At 39.3% G+C, this 23,614-nt stretch overlaps 1 protein-coding gene across 10 annotated transcripts in view; it reads right to left on the bottom strand.

Annotated features, from left to right (window-relative positions):
* Positions 1–23,614, bottom strand: part of Ranbp17 (RAN binding protein 17) — a 281,635-nt gene that overhangs the window by 254,300 nt on the left and 3,721 nt on the right. For 4 of the 10 annotated variants that reach the window (XM_074057769.1, XM_074057776.1, XM_074057770.1 and 1 more), the window contains exons 2-5: positions 21,030–21,176; positions 17,288–17,378; positions 9,314–9,480; positions 6,102–6,167 (exon numbers count right to left, since the gene is read on the bottom strand). In XM_074057769.1, the coding sequence (XP_073913870.1) occupies positions 6,102–6,167; positions 9,314–9,480; positions 17,288–17,378; positions 21,030–21,176 (471 nt within the window). Of the gene's footprint in view, positions 1–6,101; positions 6,168–9,313; positions 9,481–17,287; positions 17,379–21,029; positions 21,177–22,629; positions 23,315–23,614 lie in introns of those variants that run through there. The other 6 variants (XM_074057772.1, XM_074057773.1, XM_074057775.1 and 3 more) reach the window with 4 other exon arrangements.

Here is a 23,614-nt window from a genome sequence, read left to right as displayed (position 1 = left end):
TGCCTGCAGAAAACTGAAACTAGATCCATGTTTACCACCCTGTACTAGTATCAACTAAAAACAGATCAAGTATCTTAATATCAGACCCGAAACTCTGAAGTTAGTACAGGAAAGAGCAGGGAACACTCTGGAAGCGATCGGTATAGGCAAGGACTTCCTCAATAGAATCCCAGTAGCTCAAAAAACTAAGAGAAAGGAGGGACAAATGGACTTACATAAAATTAAAAAGCTTCTGCACAACAAAAGAAATGGTCCTAAACTGAAGAGACCACCCACAGAGTGGGAGAAAACATTTGCCAGCTATACTTCAGACAAAGGACTAATAACCAGAATATACACTGAGTTCAAAAAACTAAACCCCCAAAATTAATGAACCAATAAAGAAATGAGCAACTGAATGAAACAGAACTTTCTCAAAAGAAGAAATTCAAATTGCCAAAAAACACATGGAAAAAATGCTCACCATCTCTGGCCATAAAGGAAATACAAATCAAAACCACACTAAGATTCTACCTCACCCCTGTTAGAATAGCTGTCATCAAAAACACCACCAGTAGGTGTTGGTGAGGATGTGGGGAAAAAGGGACCCTCATACACTGCTGGTGGGAATGTAAGCTAGTGCAACCACTCTGGAAAACAATATGGAGGCTTCTTAAAAAACTAAACATAGATCTGCCATATGATCCAGCAATCCCACTCCTAGGGATATACCCAAAGGAATGTGACTCAGGTTACTCCAGAGGCACCTGCACACCCATGTTTATTGCGGCACTATTCACAATAGCCAAGTTATGGAAACAGCCAAGATGCCACACTACTGACAAATGGATTAAGAAAATGTGGTATTTATACACAATGGAATTTTACTCAGCCATGAAGAAGAATGAAATCTTATCATTCCTAAGTAAATGGATGGAACTGGAGAACATCATCTTAAGTGAAGTTAGCCAGGCTCAGAAGACCAAAACTCGTATGTTCTCCCTCACATGCGGATTTTAGATCTAAAACAAAGGCAGTAATGTTGTTGGACTTGCGTCACATGCTAAGGGGAGAACACATACAGGAGGAATAGGGAAAGGTAGGAAACCCAAAACTTGAAAATGTTTGATGTCCCCACTGCAGAGGAGCTAATACAGAAACCTTAAAACAACAGAGGTCAATATGGGAAGGTGACAGGGAAGTAGTGAAGAGGTCTGGCAGAGATGAATCAATTCAGGTTGTAATACACTGGTGCATGGAAGCAATGCTAGGACTCTCTCTGTATAGCTGTCTTTATCTCAACTAACAACAACAACAAAAAAAAACCGCTATGTCTTTCTTAATTATTGCTATGTTTTCTCTTCAACAAAATTGGAGAAGAGGGCAAAACAGGTTCTGCCTGGAAGTGAGGGTGGTGAGGGAGAAGGTGGGGATGGGGGGGCAGGGGGGACAGATGACCCAAATAATGTATGCACATATGAATAAATGAATAAAGAAAAATAAATAAATAAATGCTTTGATACTTAAAATTAAAAAAATGATGTAGGCAACACCATATTCCCTCTGAACATTAGTGGCAAATAATTTTTAAGACAAAGTTACTAAGACTAGATCTTGAGCCTTTCACCTAAAATACGTTTAAAACTATCCTACTGGGGCTGGGATGATAGCTCAATGTTAGAGTGCATGCCTAGAATACATCAGACCTTGGAACCCTCAGCACTAAAACTTAAAAAAAAAAACTAACTACATTATTAATACTGGAAATATTTTCCTTATCAATAGGAAATAAGCAAACAAAGCTGAGGCCTGATATCTAGTGATCATTAACACAGTGGTCTAGAGTTGCTACAGCATTATTATTTTATTCCTTTTGCTATTTGGAAGAACAAATATAAACCATTTTTCTTGCTAACATTTATAGAGTTGAAAAAGAGTGAGCTGAAAATTGATTTATCTGACAATTCCTAAGCTCCAACATACAATTTAGAGTATATGTGAATGCTACATTTGCTTATAAAACATGAACCACACTAGAGGTCTGAAGTTATTACAGAAAGTAGTTACTGGAATCAGTATTCAATATATACGATTTGAATTAGCATTTCCAGTGTTTCACCCATAAGTCAGCCTTCAAAGTCTGTTTCTCTCTCCCACACAATTCTTCTCAATCTTTTGCTCTCCGTATGTGTGCGTGTACGCACAGACATATACATTCACACACATATCTAGGTGTACAGGTACATATACAAATTAATAACAGCATCCAGCATTACAATTTCAATGTATAAAGTACTCTTCACACATTATTTCACAGTCCTCAAAATTAAAATTTAAGCTGGGTACGATACTTGTCTTAAAACATGAAAAAACGTAGTTTATAGGCACACTATCTGGGGCTCACCTCTTACTACCATCATATCCATAGAGGGACAGAAAAAAACTCAGATTTCCTGAATATCTGCTCCATACTAGGTGCTGTGCTAGCAATTTATCTTAAAAAGATGTCATTCTCCTTTTCAGAGAACAGTACGTAAGCTTAAAGCAATTAAGAAATTTGTACAAAACTCTGCAAGAGTGGAGTTTCCTTCGAGACCTGCGTACTTACTTTACTCAGGCTCCTCCTAGACAGCCAGGGTTTTGAGAAAAGAGACTGTACATTCACCTCCTGCTAAGCACCTGTGCCTCCCCCATAGGGAATAGGGCACTTTATTTCTTACTGATTACACACTGAATACACTCCAGAAACAGTGCAGTTGTTTCTTTAAAAACATTGGATAACTTATATAATCCTCTTTTAACTTTTAGGAAAACTCAACACACACTGGACCACTAAAATATCAGAGTTTCCCAGTGCAACACAGATCACCCCCAGAACATCTGGCTCAGAAATGCTTAGCACACACTAGCTGAAAATAAGAATGTCAAAAACTGAGATTGAGTAAAATGTCCCTGGAGACAGAAGCCACATGTTTTCTCATCTGAAGCCCAAATCACACTTCAGATCCTGAAGCTTTTCTTTTTCTTTCAGACAGTTCTCACTATGTAGCCCAGTCTGGCCTGGAACTCAGTATGCAGCCCCCATTGGCCTCAAACTCTCCATTTTCCTGCCTCAGTCTCCGAATGCTGGGATGGCATGCATGTGCCCCCACATCCAGCTTGGAACTTTTTCTAAAAGGTACGTGGTTCTGTGCAAGATAAGTCTGGAACTTCTTGCACCAGAAGGAATGAAAGTATTCAAAGAATGGTGAAGAAATATCAAGTAGACACAAACGCCATCTTTCAAGATCTCTTACCAGCCAAATCTTGGGAAATTCGTGCATCAAAATAAACCACATGCTTGGCACCAGTGGCTCACGTCTGCAATCCTAGTTACTCAGCAGAAATTGTGAGACTCATACTTTGAAGGCAGCCAGGGCAAAAAGTTCAGGAGACCCCCATCTCAACCAATAGCTGGGTGTGGTGATGCACACCTGTGTCATCCCAAGCTACATGGGGAAGCATACACAGGAGAATTGTGGATCAATCTGGCCAAGACAAAAAGCCAGACCCTATCTCAAAAATAACCAGAGGAAAACTGGCTGGAGGTATGGCTCAAGTGGTAGAGTACCTGCCTAGCGAACATGAAGCCCTGAGTTCAAACTCCAGTGCAAGAAAGACAAGGGAGGAAGAAAGGGGGGTGGGAGAGGGAGGAAAGAATTATAACCCATTAAATAAAATTGAAAATTGTGAAATTCTTTTTCCTTTCTTGAATAAGTGGTTTAAAGAATTCATCCAGCAATGGTGAACCAATGACAACCACTAGCAAAGTCATCAGAAGGTAATCTCAAGATTAGTGTAATTATTACGTTTTTCTCCTGGCAGTACAGGGGTTTGAACTCAGGACCTCACGCTTGCTAGGCAGGCACTCTACCATTTGAGCCACTCCACCAAGCCCCCATTAAATAAAATTGAACACCAGGAATATATATTAATATAAACCAATAAATTTAAGTCTGGGGAGGAGCAGGGTATTTTCAGAGGCTTGAAGAACCTTTCCACAAGTGTTAACTCCATGGGGAAGAACAGATCTGCAGTGGGAAGCCTGGAGAGAAGCCTGAAGTCAAGATGTTAAAGTGGACATCACCGCCACATGACAACTCAGTCCATGCACATCCTTTCAGCAGGTTGAAGAGAAGGCCACAGTGTCCCTTTTGTGATGTCCTCACAAATATTCACAATCTGAATCTAACAATAAGGAAGCATCAAGCAATTTCAAAATGGAAGACACTTTAATAAACTCGTCCATAATCTTCCCAAATATCAACGTCATAAAGAAGAAGGAAAGGTGAAAAATATTTTCAGTTTGAAGGACAGTAATAAAACATGAAAACTAAATATGATGCATGATTCCAAACTGGCTCTTTTGCTTTAGAGAACATTTTGGGGGTAACTGGTAAAACTTGAATGGGCTACAATAATTAGATAACAGTAACATATCAGCATTAATTTTTTCATTTTAAGGGTGGTATTGTGATTATACAGGAGAATGTTCTTCTATGTAGGAAACACACTGAAGTATCTCTGAGAGTAGGGGTCATGTTGGCAACCTGGTGTCAAGTGGTGAAGAGAAACCTTTGTACTGTTCTTGAAACCTTTTTGTAAGTTAGTTCGTATTTTCAAAAAGATATTTGGTTGTTCCACATTTACCTAATCTGATTTCAGTAACAAACTAAACACTTACAAGCCTCACATCCAGGGCAGTCTACATTGCTCTCTTTGCTATAAACTAGGAAATGAATCAGACTGCCAGTTTTAAGATTAGCAAGAAGTATAAAAGCAAGATGATGGCTACACAGAGTTATTATACTAGGCTCTTCACATTTATGAGTAAAATCACCATATTTAAATTATTTTTAAATATCTTGCTTAAAAAAGCAACAGCTATTTGGACACATTTACAGTTAACAAGATTAGTTAAGGTCCCCATCATCATAGCATCCCTGTGAACACACTGTTATTACTATTCCTGGAGAAGAGAAGGGGGGTAAGGGTGGAGGAGAACAGGAAGAGAGAGGAAGAGGGGGGAAGAGAGACAGACAGAGGGAAAAAGACAGACAGAGGAAGGAGGGGCAAAAGTGGGGGAAGAAGAGAGAGAAGAAGAGAGAGTAAAGAACTTTTCACATTATCTGGGATAGAAGTCATGAAGATAAGGGCCATGATAAATTCAGATTGCTTTAAATTGTAGAACTCCTCCCTATAAACTTGCAGTTTTTCTCATTCTTGATTGAACATCAGCAGAAACAGGTATCTGAGATTTTTAAAAATACGTGTGGCCATCATGTGCCAAAGGGAGTTGGCAAGTGGTCCTGAGGGGATACAAACTCACTCTCACACTCTCTCTCTCTCACTCACACACTCACACACAAACAAAGAATCAAGATGAAGAAAATTTTAAATTTAAACTCTCCAATCCCCTTTATTATAAAATTATTCCACATATAACTCAACTTCTGCTTCTGTCTTGTTTGGAACCTTGCTCAAAGCAAAAGGGAAGAGAAGCAGATGACAAAGTGCTCAGCTGCTGAGCTCATAAAAGCACTGCTGGGGCAGTACAGCTTCTGAAAGCTCTCCTGGAGGATGAAAACCAAGCTACAAAGTGGCAAAGAGCCAAGGGGCCTGTCTTTGAGGAGTCCTGTCCTGCTGGGCATCCACTGCTGAAAATCAGTTCACCAAGCCACTTGTCTTTTATTTGTAAGCAAATAAAGGTTTGCTTACTTCGTGCATCTAATTTATTTCTTATGGTTAGTAATCACTATACACGAAGAGGATAAAAGGACAATTCTCAAGTGTCCATGGAGCAAGGACCACATCTAATTCCCTGTTCTTTGTGGTACTTTCTACTGTTGCTGGTATTTTCAATAGCAATGAAAGTATCCTTTGTTCAAACCCCAGTGCTGCAAAAACAAAAGAAAAAAAGAAAGTATCCCTCTACTTAATTATCCCACCAATAAAACACACTTGGTTAGTCAGCTTTATGCCACACAAATATGACTGACTTATATATTTTACCACAAATAAAAGCAGCAAAGAAACAACATTCTTTAAGCAAACTTAATGTCCAGTTAGGTGGAAAAGCTTACCAGGTTCATTTCCTGAGTCAACTCAGAGAGGATTATTACTCCTATTATGCAGTGCTCCACAGTGCCCTTTAGAGAAAACAACCAAGTTTAGCCGAAGTGAAAAAATGTGATTGCTTCTTAATGTATAAACTAACTTTTAATTAAATACCAAAACACATTTACTTTACAAAATATCTTTAAAATCACAAGAGTTCTATAAATAAAAGAATTTCAGTTTTTGAACAATAAATATCGTTACACAGAAAATGCTCAACTAAACAGTATGTTACCCCACCAAACATCTTTAGTGCATGGGATGCCTAAGAAACTAAGCTGCAAAATAGGAGGGGTTCACTTAGTCCTTTCTATAAGACTATGAATAAGAATGAGAATAAAGAAATTTGCTTGAAGCCTACTCTGATAGCGACATTTAGTAAATAATTGACAACCAGTTTAAGAACTACTTCAAGTTGCTGGGTCTAATATCGGGGTAATGTCACTTGGTGTGCATGAGTGGACTCACTGGCACCTCTAATGAAGACACCTAAAGCACCCAGTGCAGAGGAGGAAGTACATGACTGCCAGCATGTGTAAAGCTTCATAGTCTCCCCTGCTTTCCACTTAGCCAGCTAATAGTTTCATCCAAAACGTCCTTCATGTCAAAGTTCAGATTTTATATACCCATCACTAACAAATCATCTTATTGCAACCTCACAATAGAAGTACGCAATAAGTATAACAGATTTCAGTACAATCATGCAAAAACACTGGCACAGATGGTTTACTTTTCAAATCTTCATTGTAAAGCTGTCATCCCTTCTAACTCACACAAATCCAATGACATTGTTCACTAGGTGTAATTACGTTCAAATTATCTCAATGTCAACAAAATTAACGAAAGAAGCACCCCGCAATTTTTGCATTTCAGCTCTTTACAACCCTTCAGGTTAGTCAAGGGGCCTGAGGGAGCTCCTGAAGTCCTACTCACTGCAGCACCCACCCTGGTACAGTGGTCAGTAAGTGTCTACTGGGTGGCTCCCTGGCCAACTACTGGTCCATGAACCCACAGGCAGTCTGAAAATGGCTTAGTACTGGTCCAAAGCAAAACAAAGGCCTGTACTATACTAGAACATGAGCTTGGTAGGACACTGAATACATGCTGCTTAGGTAAGTTGGCATGTTTTCCACAGAACCCTTTTACAACAAAAGGAACACCAAGCTCATTTCCAATCTGACACAAGCACTCTGTCTTACGGTAGGCCAGCACTCTGACCAGCACTGCCCTGGACGACAATCCCCTCAGTGTACACACAGAAAGAAGGCACATAAATACGTGTGGAGTGCGGCAGCAGGACGTGTGGAGTGCAGCAGCAGCAGGCTGATAAGCAGGACACCTAAGACTTCAGCCATTAAATATTTAATGAACTCAAGATAATTTTTTGGGACAAAGTTCACAGAAGCTGCAATTCACAAAGGAACCACTGATATAGTCTGATAGGACTGTATCAGAGAACTACAGATCAGGTCCATTGTCTTGTGGTAACTGAAGGTTAGGTCAAGTCACACACCCAGAAAACAGTAGACAATGCTCTGTGATGACCTACAGTAAACTTTCAAGATCTTCACTTTCCTCTCATGAAGAAACAGACTAACTGATGAAGCTATGCAAATACCCAAAACTTGAAGCTGAATTTACCAGCCACTGAAGAGGAATCTTACAAATGTTAGTCAACAAGAGTGATTCATTCCATTCTGCTTTCAACCTTGATTTTATTGTAAAAGAACTCCAAGACTATCTCTGTCTACTCTAATGCATCTTGGTAATCTCAGTAAGTCTTACTGGTAAGAGGGGGATGCTATTATGTCAGCCAAAATTATAAACTCAATCTGTCTTTAAATGAAGTATCTTCTGTCCCACTGCACACCGAACTCCCAGGTGGTAAAGATGTGCTTACTCCTGGCAAGTTTTAGATGACCAGGGTCTCTACACATGAAGAAAAGAGCAGCTGCATAGTCTGGTGCTTTGTATTCTGAGGATTCTGGCACTGCACTCTGTGAAGGACTTTCCTTTCACACAGGGTATGTGTCAAAGCTACTGCAGAAGTTAAGTCTCAGAGAATCCATACTGCCGTTTATCACTTATAAACCAATATTGAGCCATCTCTCCATCAAGAATTTAACAGATCACTAATCTTCAACTGGACACCAGCTAAAATAATTTTCTTGCGATTAGGGATTATGCCAGCATTAAATAATATGTCTCTTTAAGTATCTAATTATCCCAAGGAAAAGGCACTCAGGATCCATAAGCAGATTCAGGAATCCCTACATCACCTCAGGACTTATAGTCACCATGCAGAGTACAAGAGGCATCATGGGATAACTTAGTGTCCTCTTGGTTTTGAGAGCTGGTTTGGAGGTTCTAGCAGGGGAGCCCAGCTACTTGTATAACCTTGACCCAAGAATGGTCCTCCTCTATTGGGGATGCTCATCATCCTCTATGACAGAGCACGCAGCTTCTGGAGGGACAATCCACTGGGAGCAAAGAGGAAGGAAGGGGACACCTGCCAAGCTAGCCAGACCTGCTGGATCAACCCTGGCTATAAATGGGGTGACAGATGTCACAGCCAGATTGCCCTCACATCCTGCTGTTGGTTTTGGATTTGCTTCTTTTTTGCAATTCAAGTATGTGAATTAAATATTCTAAATTAAATATTAAATGTGCATATCCTATGACTTTAATGAGTTAGGGAGAAAATATTCTTAAGCGGATGACAGTCAATGTGATAGTTTATAAAACTAAACAGTATGGTGTCAGAAGACTTGCTGCCATTCTAGTTGTATACTCAGTACATCACTGTGTGACCTTGTATAAACTAATGACCCTTGTAAGGCTCAATTACAAGATGAAAGCCATCACACAGAGTTGCACAGACTGAGACAAAGAACATCACATGCATGGTCTGCATACCTGCAGTGCATGTGCATGTTGTGAGTGAAAGAATGCACACTTGAATTAGAAACCATGACTTTTTGCATTCTTCTGGTGTGGAAGTTATGTAACAGCATGATTTTCACTTACTGACAATAAACAATCAAAGACCCAAAGGATAAATAATAAATAGCAATACAGTAATGGTAGCTACAAAAAAACCCCACAGCCTTAAAGACAACGGCATTAAGCCAAAAACAGCAAGTAGTGGCATCCTGATGAGACAGCAATTCCCTCTCACCTGCAGGAACTTCTTCACATCCGCAATAAGCTCTCTGAAGACAAACTGTTCTTTCTGAACCTCAAACCACCCCAGCTTCGTGATTTTAGCAATGACTTGGATAAGAGCTTGGATGACAAAAGGAGCCAGCTTAGGCTGTGATGCCACATAGTTGAGAATGTAGTTTCCTGTAAAGAAACACTTTATCATCATTTGGACCTTGGAGAAGCAGAGATGTGCTGGTGACAATGAGGTGACCCTCTCCTCAAGTCATGTACTTTATTATGTATCGATTCTTCTATAACGTTTGCTTTGAAAATAGCCAATGTGTTCCATTGTATTTTGATAAACTGGGATAATCTGCATATAATATAAACCCCACTTTCATTTCTGCATGATTTTATCTTCAGAAAAATGATGGGTAAATGCAGAAAACTGCAACCAGGCCATACCCAAAATGCACATGCCTCCAACACCTTCTGAGGGTCTCATCTCACCTGTGTGCTACCAACCATACCCATCCTTACCTGGTGTCACCACTTCCCATCCTGTGTAGATAACCTCCCTTCCATCACTTCGCAGAAATTCCCAAGGTGCAACCCAAATGAAGAGCTGCACAGGGTTAGGCAGAAAGCTCACTGGTATAGAGATTGCCTGCCAGGCCCAAGACCGTGAGTTCAATCTCCAACAGTAAAAAAGATATGCACAAATTACAGATCTTTTCAGGACAAAAATGCAACACTTGCTCTACTACTTGGGTGTTTCTAAACCATTTAAAACATGGGTAAAACTCTACAATGCTTTATTAGATTTTTGTGTTTTTTTAAATATATCACTGGCAAAGTTTTTGAATTTTGTTTCCATAGTGTTATTTCTTTCATAACACATAACAGTGTTATGTCTGTAACACTGTATAGCAAGTCACTTTCAGGTATAAATACATAAGTCATGTTAAGGCAAAAGTGACTGGGATCTGGAGATGCTGCTCAATAGTAGAGAGCTTGCCTCACATGTGCGAGGGCCTGGGTTTAATACCCACCCAGCACCACAAAAATTTTAAAAAACAAAACAGATCCCTCTGACCAGGCTAAGAGATTATAATCATTTAAAAAAATAGACTGCAGCTGGGCACCAGCAGCAGTCTTGAGAGGCTGAGATTGGGAGGATCGCAGTTTGAGGCCACCCTGGGCAAAACATTCTGGAGACTCCATTTCAACCAACAGCTGGACATGGTGGCACATGCCTGTCATCCCGAGCTAGCCAGGCCAGGCAAAAGAGCTTGTGAAACCGCATTTCAAGAGAAAAAAGCTGGTGATGGCATGTACCTGCCATTCTACCCACAGTGGGACTTAATACAGGACTGTGATACAGGCCAGCAAAACCAGCTCTCCAAGACAACCAGAGCAAGAAAGGGCTGGAGGTGCAGCTCGAGTGGTAGAGTATCTGCCTGGCAAGGGCAAAGCCCTGAGTTCAAACCCCAGTGCTGCAAACAAACAAAAAACTGAAGACTATTGTATTGATATAAAATATAAATAAATAGCCCAATATGAAAAAACAAGCACATAAGTTAAAGAAAACATGAACAGAAGAGCGAAGTAATGGTTGGCATAAAGATAACATCGAAAATACACTTAGATGTCATTTAACTAGAAATGCGTTGATGGAACACCTCCAAATAACAAGGACAGTTTTTAAAAAGCTACAGACTGGGTGCAAGGGCTCACACATACAATTCCACCTACTCAGAAGATGGAGATTAGGAGAATCGTGAACAGAGGTCAGCCCAAAAAGTTGGCAAGATCCCATCTGAACAAACAAGATAGGCATGGTGGTTCATGCCTGAAATCCCAGCTACATAGGAGGCCTAAGTAGGAGGACTGTGGTCTGAGGCCAGCTCAGGACAAAAAAACTTATCTGAAAAGTAACTAAAGCAAAAAATGTTGGAGGTGTGACTCAAGTGGCAGAGTGCCTAACTAGCAAGTGTGAGGCCTTGAGTTCAAACTCTGTATCATCAAACAAATGGAGCAATAATCTATGCCTTGCATAGCTTATGATTTATGGGGGGAGGTAGGTAGAGAAAATAAGCAAAAAAAGCTAGAAGCTCAAGATCAAGGTAAGATTCATGAGGTGGCCATGCAGAGAAAGTGATGCTGTTAACACTCCTGGTAAGAGTCAAAGTGTACAGGCACTTGGGAAAACAGTTGGGATATTACTGTAAAGTTAACATAAGCTTTTTAGAACTCAGCAAGTGCATGCTGAGGTTTTTATTTAAGAGAAGTGAAAATGTAGGCCCAAATACTTGTATAAAAATGTTCACAGAGTCACTTATGGTGGCCCCAACATGAAACAACCCTAATGTTTATTAACTAGTGAACAGATAAGTCACATAGCTACACAAGGAAGTATTACTGCGCAATCAAAAGGACAGAATAGTGATGCTTGATCTAACACAGATGAAACTCAAGGCTCCTAACAGCAAATCGTGAAAATGTCCATACAGCTGTAAACATGTTAACACCACTAATCGTACCCTTGAAGAAGTCAACTTCAAAGCAAGTCAAAATTCAAAATCTAAGTGTGGTTTCCATCGAATGCGTATTGATTTGCATTATAGTAAAGTGAAAGAAAAAGTCAGTCAGGGAGCATCTGTATCCCTACTTCTAAAGAGAAAGTGTCCACTTTAAAAACACTAAGTCAAACAGGCAATATGAATGCCTGTATCTATTAAAGAATCTGACTGATAATTCATTCCCTTCTAAAACAGAAAGCAGCAGACCCAGATGGGTTCACTGGAGGACACCACCAAACGTGAGCAAGTCACACCAGTTCTTCACAGTGTCTTCAACAGAGTAGAGGGGTTCTTCCTAACCCGCCTTACGAGCCAGCATTTCCTGAAGCAGTTCTGATGATCAAACCTAGGGCTTCATGCAGCTAGGCAAACACTCCACCACTGAGCTACACCCTCAACCCCAATGTTACCCTAATACACGAAAACCAAAGACATTACAAGAAAACTATAGACAAATATCCCTCATGAACACTGGTATGGAAATTCTCAATAAAATATTAGCAAATTGAATGCAACAATGCATAAGAATTAAACACTCTTACAAAGTAGGATTTATCCCAGGTATGCAAGGCTGGTTAGCATTCAAAAATCATTAATGGACTAAAGAATAAACATCATATAATGTATTAACAGATGCAAAAAAAAAAAAAAAACACATTTAACAAAATGCAACATCCATTGGTGATGAAAGCGCTTAGCCAAGTGAGAACAGACAGGAGCTCGCTCAAGCTGATAAAGAGCATCTATAAAAACCTATGGCTAATGTTATATTCAACGCTGAGAACCCTGAAGCTTTCCCATCAAGCTCAGGAACAAGGCAAGATGGCCCCTCTCACCAGGGTCTTGCTTTGTTTTGTTTTGAAATAGGGCCTCGTTATGTAGCCTAGGATGCCCTTGAACTTAGGATCCTCCCACCTGAGCCTCCCCCAGTGCTGTGATTACAGGCAGGACCACCACACCCAGCTTCACCACTGTTTGTCAGTATGTTCTGGAAGCCCCAATTAATGTAAGAGGACAATGAAAGGAAATAAAAGCACATAGGTGAAAAAGAAAGAACACTACCTTTGCTTACAGATGACGTGATCATGTATGCAGAAAACTCAAGAGAATCAACAAATAATTCCTGAACTAGGGAGTGATTACAAATACAAAGCTACAAAGTTAATACACCAGAATCAATCACACTCCTGTACTACCAATGAACAAGTGCAACTTGAAATTAAAAACACAGCATCATTTATACAGCAACCCAAAAACTGACTACTTAGGCATAAATTTAATAAAATATGTACAAGACCTGAATGAGAAAAATTTAAAAACTGTAACAAATGAACTCAAAGGACATATAAATAAATGGTAAAATTCAGAACACTAACACCACCAAATGCTGGCAGGAAGTGGCATTTGTTGCTGGGAGGGCAGTCCAGCCAACTCAAGAGACAGCTTGAGGTTTCTGACAGGCTGAGCACATCCTTACCGTAAGACCCAGCAATTACGCTCGGATATTCACCCGAGACAGGTGGAAAGATGTCGGCACGAAACCTGCATGTACGCGTTACAGCATTATATACTAACAACTGCCATATCTGGAGGCAACCAAAATGGCCTTCAGTAGGTGGAATGCTCAGGCAGTGAGTTATTATTATTCATGACTAAAAAGAGATAAGGTTATCAAGCCATGAAAGACATGGAGGAACACTAAACGTGTATTCTCTCATATTAAAAGAAAGACGCCAATCTGGAAAAGGCTACATACTGTATGATTCCAACTATATGACATTCTGGAGAAGCAAAACTATGAAGCTAGAAAGGTTGGGGGGCAGAGGGAGGAACTGGAAGAGCACAGAGGACTTTTAGGGCATGAAGTGCCTAAGATTTGAGGTGCTGTGGAACTGGGAGTTAAATATATGAGGCACGTGACATATCACTATGTGATTTTGTCCATTTAAATTTGAGCTTAAAGTTTCGTAACAGAATTTATTTTAATTTTTCTGAAGAGAAATATAATCATGTTAACACGAAGGCTGAAGAAGAGAAATGAGTCAACAATCTACCTCTATTATGAACAAAAAAGAAAAACATTCCATGCCTCAATTATTAGTTTTGTCCATATGGAATGCAAACTTCCATGTACACTAAAGCTTAGAATACATGACTTCTGAAAATGTTAATCTGTTTTATAGAATCAGCATTCCGACCGCAGTCATTCGAAGCACTGTTTACCCATACACAAGCTATCGTCCTAGAGAGGAGGAGTCTGTTCCCAACTGTGGTGACACATCCCGACACAAACTGGAGAGCTGACTTTTTTCCCTGTCCTTCAGTTGCTTATCTGCACATCATGGCTAAGAGCAGACTCCACAGAGCTTGAGCGGACTTCAATGACAACTCTACTATTTCCTAGCTGTGTGATCTCCAGCAAGTGACAAATCCATTCCTTATGAAAAATGAAGACAGCTCATTAATTTGTTTGAAGGATGAAATGAGATAGTGCAAATCTTAGCAAACACTATGCACACAGAAATGCAGGTTATTTATTATTAAATTAACAAATGCTTTTTATAATTATTTATCCCTTTGCATGTATATTGTTCTCGCATGCAATGGAAGATGATGCCTCATTCAGAGGTGGCTTACATGTGCAAGTCAGTAACTATAATGCAGCACACAAACAGAATCAAGGCCAAAGCCACATGACCATCTCAACGGGTGCATAACAAGCCTCTGACAAAACCTAGCATCCGTTTCTGATAAAAGCCCTGAAGAAATGAATAGTAGAAAGAAAATATCTCAACATAATAAAGGCTGTATGACAAACCTATAGTCAACACTGCATTGACTGAGAAAAAACAGAAACCATTTCCTCTAAAGTCAGGAATGAGACAACAGTGACCACTCTCTCCACTTTTACTTGATACACTGCTTGAACTCTTAGCCAAAGCAGTAAGGCAGGAGAAAGAAATTAAAAGGACACAAATACCAAAAAAAGTTATTAAATTATCCCTATTTGCAGATTATACGATCCTATTCTTAAAAACCCTAAAAACTCTACCAGAAAAACTTTTAGACCTGATAAACACTCTCAGCAAAGTTACTACTTTGATTCAAAATCAAAATACAAAAATCAGTAGTTTCCATACACACCAACAACAAACATGCTGAGGAAGAAATCAGGAAAACAACTCTATTCATAACAGCCTCAAATATGTGTGTGTGTGTAACTATGCCAGACACCAGTACTCAAGCCTGCAATCCTAGCTACTCGGGAGGCAGAGATGAGGAGGATCGCAGTTCCAAGCCAGCCTGGGAAATAGTTCACAAAACCCTATCTCGAAAAAAACCATCACAAAAAAGGGCTGGAGTAGCTCATGGTGTAGGCCCTAAGTTCAAACCCCAGTACTACAAAAAGAAAAAGAAAACTGTAAAACACCAAAGAAGCTAGGTGTGTTGCTCACACAACTAATTCCAGCTATATGGGAAGCGAGATTGGGAGCATCGTGGTTTGAGGCCAATCTGGGCTAAAATTTATCGAGACCACACCTCAACCAATAAAGCTAGGCATGGTATACATACTATGCCGGGGGCGTAAATAGGAGAATCGTCACCAGCCAGACCCAGGTAAAAACACAAGACTCTAATCAATAAAGTAGCTAAAGCAAAAGGGACCAGGGCGTGGCTCAAGTAGTAAAGTGCAAGTGCAAGGCCCAGTTCAAATCCCAAAACCAAAAAAAAGAAAATCATAAAAAGTGACCACTGAAAAAAGAAATTGAAGATGACTTTCATGATCAGAATTAATATTGTGAAAATGGCTACAGTACCAACGTCAATCTACAGATTCAATGCAATATCCATCTGAACCTTAACCACATTCTTCACAGAGACAGAAAAAATCCTAGAATTCATACGGAAATACAACAGACCCAAAATAGCCAAAGCAATCCTAAGTCAAAAGAACAATGCTAGAAGTATCACAATACCTGACTTCAAATTATACTACAGAGCCATAACAAACAGAGCATGGTACAGGTACAAAAACAGACACACAGACCAATGGAAAGGATAGAGGACCCAGAAATAAGCTCACATACCTACAGCCATCTGATTCTAGACCAAGGTGCCAAAAACATAAGTGGAAAAAAGATGGTCACTTCAACAAATGGTATTGGTAAAACTGAACATTCACATACAGAAGACTGAAACTGGATCCCTATCTCTCACCTTGTACAAAAATCAATTCAAAAAGAATTAAAAATGTAAGACCTTAAATTGTGAAACTATTACAGGAAAACACTTAAAGATGTACTCCTGAATAGGACTCTTAATGGCTCAGGAAACAAAACCAAGAACTGACAAATGGGATTACATCAAATTAAAAAGCTTCTGCATGTTAAAGGAAACAATTACTAAAGTGCAAAAACACCCAACAGAAGAAAATCTTTACAAGGGATTAATATCCAGGATATATAAAAAGCTCAAAAAAGGAAACACCAAAAGAATAATCCAATTAACAAATGAATTAAACAATTATACATGAAAAAAAGTTCAACATCCTTAGTTATAACCGAAATGCAACGCAAAACAACACTGAGATTCCATTCCACCCTAGACAGAATGCCATCAAAAAAACAAACAGTATCAAACGCTGGCAAGAATGAGGGAGAAAAGGAACCCTCACACACTGTTGGTGGGAACGTAGTTAAAGCAGTCACTCTGGAAATGAGTACCATGTGATCCTGCTATGACACTCCTGAGTATATACCTGAAGAAATGTAAGCCAGCTTACAGGAGAGACACCCACACACCAAAGTGAATATATCACAGCCCAATTCACAACAGCCAAGTTACAGTATCAGCCTAGGCAACACACACACACACACACACACACACACACACAGTGGAGTATCATAAAGAATGAAATTAGGTCATTTTCAGGAAAATGGATGGAAATGGAGATCATTATATTAACCAAGATAAGCCTGACTCAGAAAAACAAGTATCACATTTTCCTTCACACATGACATTAGATCCATAAATACAAACACACACATGACCAAAAAAGCATGAACTAAACAGGAACTGTTTGGAGGGGAGGGGTGAGAGGAATGGACAAGGGAGAGTAAGAGGGTGATGATGAACAGGGTCAAAGCACATCGGATACACGTGTGCAAATGTCATAATGAAACCCAGTTTTAGACAAGGTTTTAAAAACCACTTTTAAAAAGCAAGAGGAAAATATTTAAAAACCAGTTAGTTTTTGATACACTTAGATAACTTAAAATAATATACATTAGGATTTTTAATGCAAAAAATAACAGGTTAACTATAAAAAAGTTACAGAATCAGGTAATTTGCAAACCTGGCACAGGTTAACATATTTAAAGTTTATTTTTAAAGCAGAAGTTGTCAAAAGCGTAATAATCACTTACTGATATCTATCCTCTGTTCAACAGGTAAAGGGGTGATTCGACTAACAAGTTTTGAAAGGCACGTTGCTGCCAGGAGCTGGGCATAGGAAGTCTGTAAAGAATAATAATTTTATTACTACCGCAAAAAAAAAAAATAACCAAAATATTATGACAGGGAATTTTTTCTACGCAAAACTGAGAACTTTTCTGGTTTTCTGGACTTATAATGGATAAAACATACCTGTTTGAGACACACACATGGATGTCTACAATCCCTGGCTGAGGCGGGTGGTAGGTAGGCATCTCAACAAAGCAAGCTGAAAGAAAACACCCTTACCACGGCCTACACAGTTCTGCACATCTGCCTCTCATCCCCTATAAGATCACCTGGCTTCATGCCTCATTACATTGTGATCACCATAACTTTTCAGTTCCTTTCATGCCTTTCCCTCTCTGACCTCCATGTTCCCTCAAGACTCGTGACTGACTGTACTCTTTTGCCACCAACTCTCTTACTTTAATAGTGTACTCAAATTCTGTAAGTGCATGGTCACCCTTCAGAATTCACTTCAGTTATTCATTACACCCTAGGAATTTCTTGCCAAGAAAAGTCCATGCATCAAATCATGCCTTCTTTTGCACTGCCTGTGAGCTAGAAAATGGTTTTTATAGTTTTCAACAGTTGAAAAAATTTTTAAGTAACAATATCTTGCAACATGTAACAATGTCCATAAATAAGGCTTGTTAAAAACACAGCCATCCTCATTCATTTCACACTGTTTATGGCTGCTTTCACACTTAACTGACAGTTCAGACGGACCATATGTGCTCACTGCTTTCTACTGCTGCTCAGTGCACCACAAATTGAAAAGATGGAATTATAACTCCAATGTACACAGCATCCCCATGACACGACATGTACCTTTCACTGTTACCAGAACATGTTCATGACAGCATGTCAAAACCAGAAAAGATATGAACGGGTTTCAAATACCTAACTTTCAAGGCACAGTACTGAATTAGAAGGCAAAGCAAGGTACTATTTTTCCAATGGTGCCATAGCTATCCCAAAAGAATACAAAATGTGTTGACAATACCAAACCAAACATTCATCACAATGTTCTCAACTCACAGAAAATCAGTAGTCAGAAAAAGAAAATTTAAAAGATAATGCCATCACAGCAGAATTTTTACAAACATAAAAAAAAAAAAAATGAAGCTGCAATCAAACTGAAGTTTCCATCCAAGCAAAGAGGGCTACTTAGCAATGATAAGGTAATCAAATCACCACTGTTTATTGTAGCAGCTAGTCATGAGTACAGAGAAAATAAGCTTGACCAGCCTGTCAGTGAGGACAAATGCTAAAGAGGTGGACACCAGAGCAACATCAAAAGTCAATCTAAAGACACGACAATTAATTTGGAAAGAGGATGTTAGCTTGCAATGAGTGGACAGACGCTGCTAATATTGTCTAACTGTTAATGTTACCCATACTTACTATTTACTTACTCTACAAGTCAATGCTGAGTGTGAAGCAACTGAAAAATAAGCCTCCATGAAGAGTCCCTGTAACTACATTCAAGGAAATTTTCAAAGAAGTTGAGAAAACATTAATTCAATATAACCTTAAATAGAATCTGCTAGATGCTGGTGGTAAAAAAAATATGGAGCAGAAAGGGGCTTAGTTGGACAAGTACACAAAGCTTGTAAATCCATAAGGTGCTTACAGCCTATGACCATTAATTAGCAGATATTCTGTAGTGAATATCTGAACTTACCATAAGTGAGGAGAATTGACAATGAACATTTATTCTCTTTTGTGAACTTGTTTTCAGTTCTGTGAATTTCTATCATAGACAGAAGCTCAATATCTTGACTTGCCCCATCACACAGTAGTTTAATATCTTGTCAGTGGTTAAGATATATTGCAATATTTTTAGCTCAGAGCTGAGAATGAAATTTTTCTGGATAAGAAGGCCAAGTTACTGCTGTTCAATATTAAATGGTTTTAGAAATTACTCTTTACTGTGAACTTGATAATGTCTCCTAGAGAATTCAACCTCACATGGCCTGAAAGACAAACGGTATAGTACTGTCAGCCGGAATGACCACAGTGAAGTCACTTCAGAAAATACTGGGGAGATCACAAGCAACACAACCTGCTTGACATACTTCCTGCATGCCGGCAGTTACGCAAGAAGTGAGATCTCTACTCACATATGACTTCTGAACTCCAACTACTGCTCCAACAGTGTGCTCAGACCTTGATGCAGCTACAAGGGAACTATCCATACTTCAACACCCAGCTCACTGTGCAGCTGAAGAGCTTCACCTAGTCTTCAGGTGAAAAGAGCTGATCTAATGTAACGATGTGCTAACATGCAAACGTCAAGAGAAGATTTAACAGAGTGCTATAAATGCCTTCTAAGTGATGAATATGCTTAACTCACACCACTTGCTCCTGGACTGGTATTGGTGTCTGGGGCTCCCATGTACGTGAAAAGGTAGTTTCAAAGATGAACTATGTACAATTTCATTACACATCAGCATGAATACCTGTATCGATGCTGATGGCAGAAAAGAACTCCATGAAATCCCAAAGGAACTGCTCTTTCTTTTCATTAAAAGACTTGTGTTATATTTTGAATTTCACCAATGAAACCCTGCAGACGTTTGTTTCTCTCTTGGTGTAGATATACAGCGGAGGTATGCTTGTTTTCTGCAGGTATGCGGTTCCTAGAACCATGAATGTGCAGAATGCACATAGTTCAATGCTGTGCTGTGCATGCCATACCAGCTCCCAAGTGCTGCTAAAGACATGCCCCTCCAACAAACCTCACATCTTCACTTTGCCACTTAAATTAAGCACACTTACTTTCACCTTGCTTTGGGGCACCACTTGTTTTTTGAAGGGCATTTTCACAAAATTAAGGGTAAGGAAACATTCTACAGACCTCATGATTTAAACACAACTGACAATGACACAGGACTGACTGACAGTGTCTCCATGTCCACTGGAGCTGCACAGTATGTACACAAAAAATTAAAATTTTTGTTTTGAAATTGCTTTTTCTTATTTTTGACCATACTTGGTAAAAATGCATGTAATAAATCTACAAATAAGGTGGGCTTACTGTATTCACAAATATCATTAATTTCACCTCTTGCTGCACAAGCCTAAAACATTTACTATGTTACCTTTTCCAGCAAGTTTGTCCCATTGTGCTCTGTGTCATACAGGCCACCTCCCAGCATGTGGAGCTATGCCTCTCCATCTAAGCAGTGAGCTACCTTCATGCACGTTCATACACCAAGTTGACAGTATGTGCTTGGCTTTATATTTAAGTATCTGCTAACTGACTGCTGAATGAATAGCTATGAATACCTAGAAAGCAGGCAGCAAGACCTGCTTCAGCATTCTTCTGAAGAATCCTTTCCTATTTAAAAGTTACTTACAATCTGCCTATATCATCTAGATGATTTTTATTAAAAATATTGTTTCTAAGTGTAATTTTTGCTCACTAATCTGAGGCACAGAAGGGGCCAACAGGAATCAAAGAAAGTATTTCAATTAATTTCCATTTCCACCTCCTGGCTCTTCTCTAAATTTACTTCTCTGGCTTTCCAGTTCTTTCCCTTATTCATCTCTTTGTCAGTGAAATAAACCACAGTAAAAAGATGTGGCAAAGTCTATGAGTATCACTGCTAACACACAACATCAAGACTGATCATTCATGGCCAAAGGCTGTTATCATATACTCACTGTTCCTTGTTCTAGTAACAGTTGGCACTTGTTGAGGCATTCCGGGCTGTCAATAAGTTCCAAGAGTGCTTTCTCAGCCTCTATTCTTTGTGTAAGGTCAGACCCTATGTAGAGATGAGTACATAACGCTTCTAATTCGGCCAAAGTCTGGAGGAGGAAAAAAAAAAAAAAACATTTTACTGGAATGAAAAAAAAATAATAACCACAGAAAACAAGAGGTTCAAATATCATGGACGCATACACTGACTCAATATATATTTACTGAGCTGCAACTACTTACCAGGGACACAGGAGCAAACTGAATAGGCCTATCTTCTACCCCCCATGAGACTTACAAGTTGATTGTTACACAATGGAGACCGTACGAGTACAGAAAGTGGAAGACTTCCTAATCCAAGAAATCAGAAAAGATGCACCTGAAGGAGGATCGGTCATGCTGAGATGTTCAAACCTCAAAGGGTAAGCCAAACGAAGAAGAGACTAGAAGCCATCCAGGCAGAGAAAGCACTTACCCCAGCCCTGAAGTAATGCCTTCATTTCAAGGCATTAAAAAGTCATTGTCAGTGGTAACCACACAGCAAGGTGGTAATGCCACGGGACGCTGGGGGAGAGGGTATTCCAAATGGCAGATAATTTATTTTCTTTCTTTTTATATTGGTAGTTTGCAATTGCTCCATCTATAAAAACTAATGATAAATACACGCTGATCTGGACTGCTGAACTCACAGTGATTCAGGTAAACTGTCATAGTTTGGGGTATGTCTAACAATGTAATTAAGTAATTATTATGAAGCTCTTATCTTATAAGCACAATTAATTCATTCCACTTATTAACATTCCATTTACAGGGCCATGGAAAACAACCTGAGGAATTTTAAAAAGAGTCTGGCATTCCTCTGACCATAAAAGAATTTTTGTTAAAGCCATCTTACTAATGCAAATTATTTCACTTGGAACTTGAATTACAGACTTATCCCATGAAGACAAAAATATTGTCATGAATTTAAAAATCAGGTAGGCAAATAAAGGTAATGGGATATTCCTGAAGAAGTCCCAAGTTGGGTCCTTTCTGTGTTGCATTTTTAAGCAGCAGCCTTTAGTTACAGAGGATACACATCCCCTCAATTACAAGTTCCTTCCCCTACTAGAAACAGTCTCACTGCACTGGAATGGAATCTCCTGTGGCTCCTCTACCCTTTTCGCATCTCCCTTCTTCTGAGCCTCTTCACAGCATTTTTGCACTTCCCTTGCAGGTACAGCCCGGTTCCCCAGATTTGGGAATTTTTCACAAGAGTGAAAATAAAAGTTTCAACTGAAGTAAGATAAAGGACCCCAGTAAACCACATTTTAAACATTTCCTCTACCTAGACTTGGCCAATGAGCCCAGATTACTATATATTATTACTCACAATACTGAAATGTATAGAAAAATTTGATTCATGAACACACGAATTCTATTTTTCCAGGAAACCCATTATCAACCTCAAAACTTTTCCTTCATATAGTAAATTTGAAGAACCAAATTCTAGAACTGACAATAATCAGAGTAATTTAATAACTGGTTCTGCTGTCATGCACTCATCCAGTCTCTGTTGCTCACCTGGAGCTCCTGATCAATGAATTCTGGTTCGCCTTCTCTTAATTAGCCCTTTTTATATTGCACAGGTTCTGCCTTTTTAGATAGACAAGTTTTCACCAGTTCATACATTAACTGGTTAATTGCTCAAACGCTGCTCAATGGTTACATGTGTTAAGGAACGTAACAGCCTGTCAAACTGCTTTAGTTTTCTCTCATAAGTATTTGAGAGAGTGCTCAATTCTTTTACCTCAGGATTTATCTTTTTTAGGCCTAAGAGTCTTTGAAGAAATAGACTTTAAATGCAAAAAGAACTAGGCCAGAAGCAGTGACATGCTTAATAAAAGGCACACAAAAAATGAAGACTAATAATAATACCTCATAGGTTCATCTAGAGAACCAAATAAGCTAGTGCTATGTGCACACTGCATACATTATAAAGGCTAGCTGCTTATTATCACTACTACTACCCCCTTATACTGCAATGGGTTCAATCAACAACGATTTGTCCAAGTCTTAATCCCCAACACCTATGAATGTGACTTTATTGGAAAACAGGATCTTTAGAAATCCTTAGTTAAGGATCTCAGGATGAGATCACCCTGGATTCAGAGTTGGCCTTAAATCCAACTCTAAACCCAATTACAAGTATCTTGGTAAGAAAAAAAGAGAGGCAAGCCAGGCGCAGTGGTGCAAGCCTGTAATCCCAGCACTTGGGGGCTAAGGCAGGAGGACAGAGAGTTCAAGGCCAACCTGGACAACATAAGGAGACCTTGTGCAGAGAAGAGGGGAGGTGAGGGGAGGTGAGGGGAGGTGAGGGGAGGGGAAGAGAGGAGAAATGAGTGCTGCTGAGCTACTCATTCCCCACAAACTCTGCTTTCTTCTTTCTCTTATTTTTTTTACCACTTTCTGAGCATCCCTGAAGGCTTCTTTCTGGGCTTCTTGGAACTCTTCCTTCCATAAACTACATAATGCTTGTTTAAGTGGCTTTACAGTTTATACCTACTAA

Source organism: Castor canadensis, chromosome 16 (assembly GCF_047511655.1).
Source record: "Castor canadensis chromosome 16, mCasCan1.hap1v2, whole genome shotgun sequence".
Taxonomy (NCBI): domain Eukaryota; kingdom Metazoa; phylum Chordata; class Mammalia; order Rodentia; family Castoridae; genus Castor; species Castor canadensis.
This window is presented reverse-complemented; position numbering and strand designations above follow the sequence as displayed.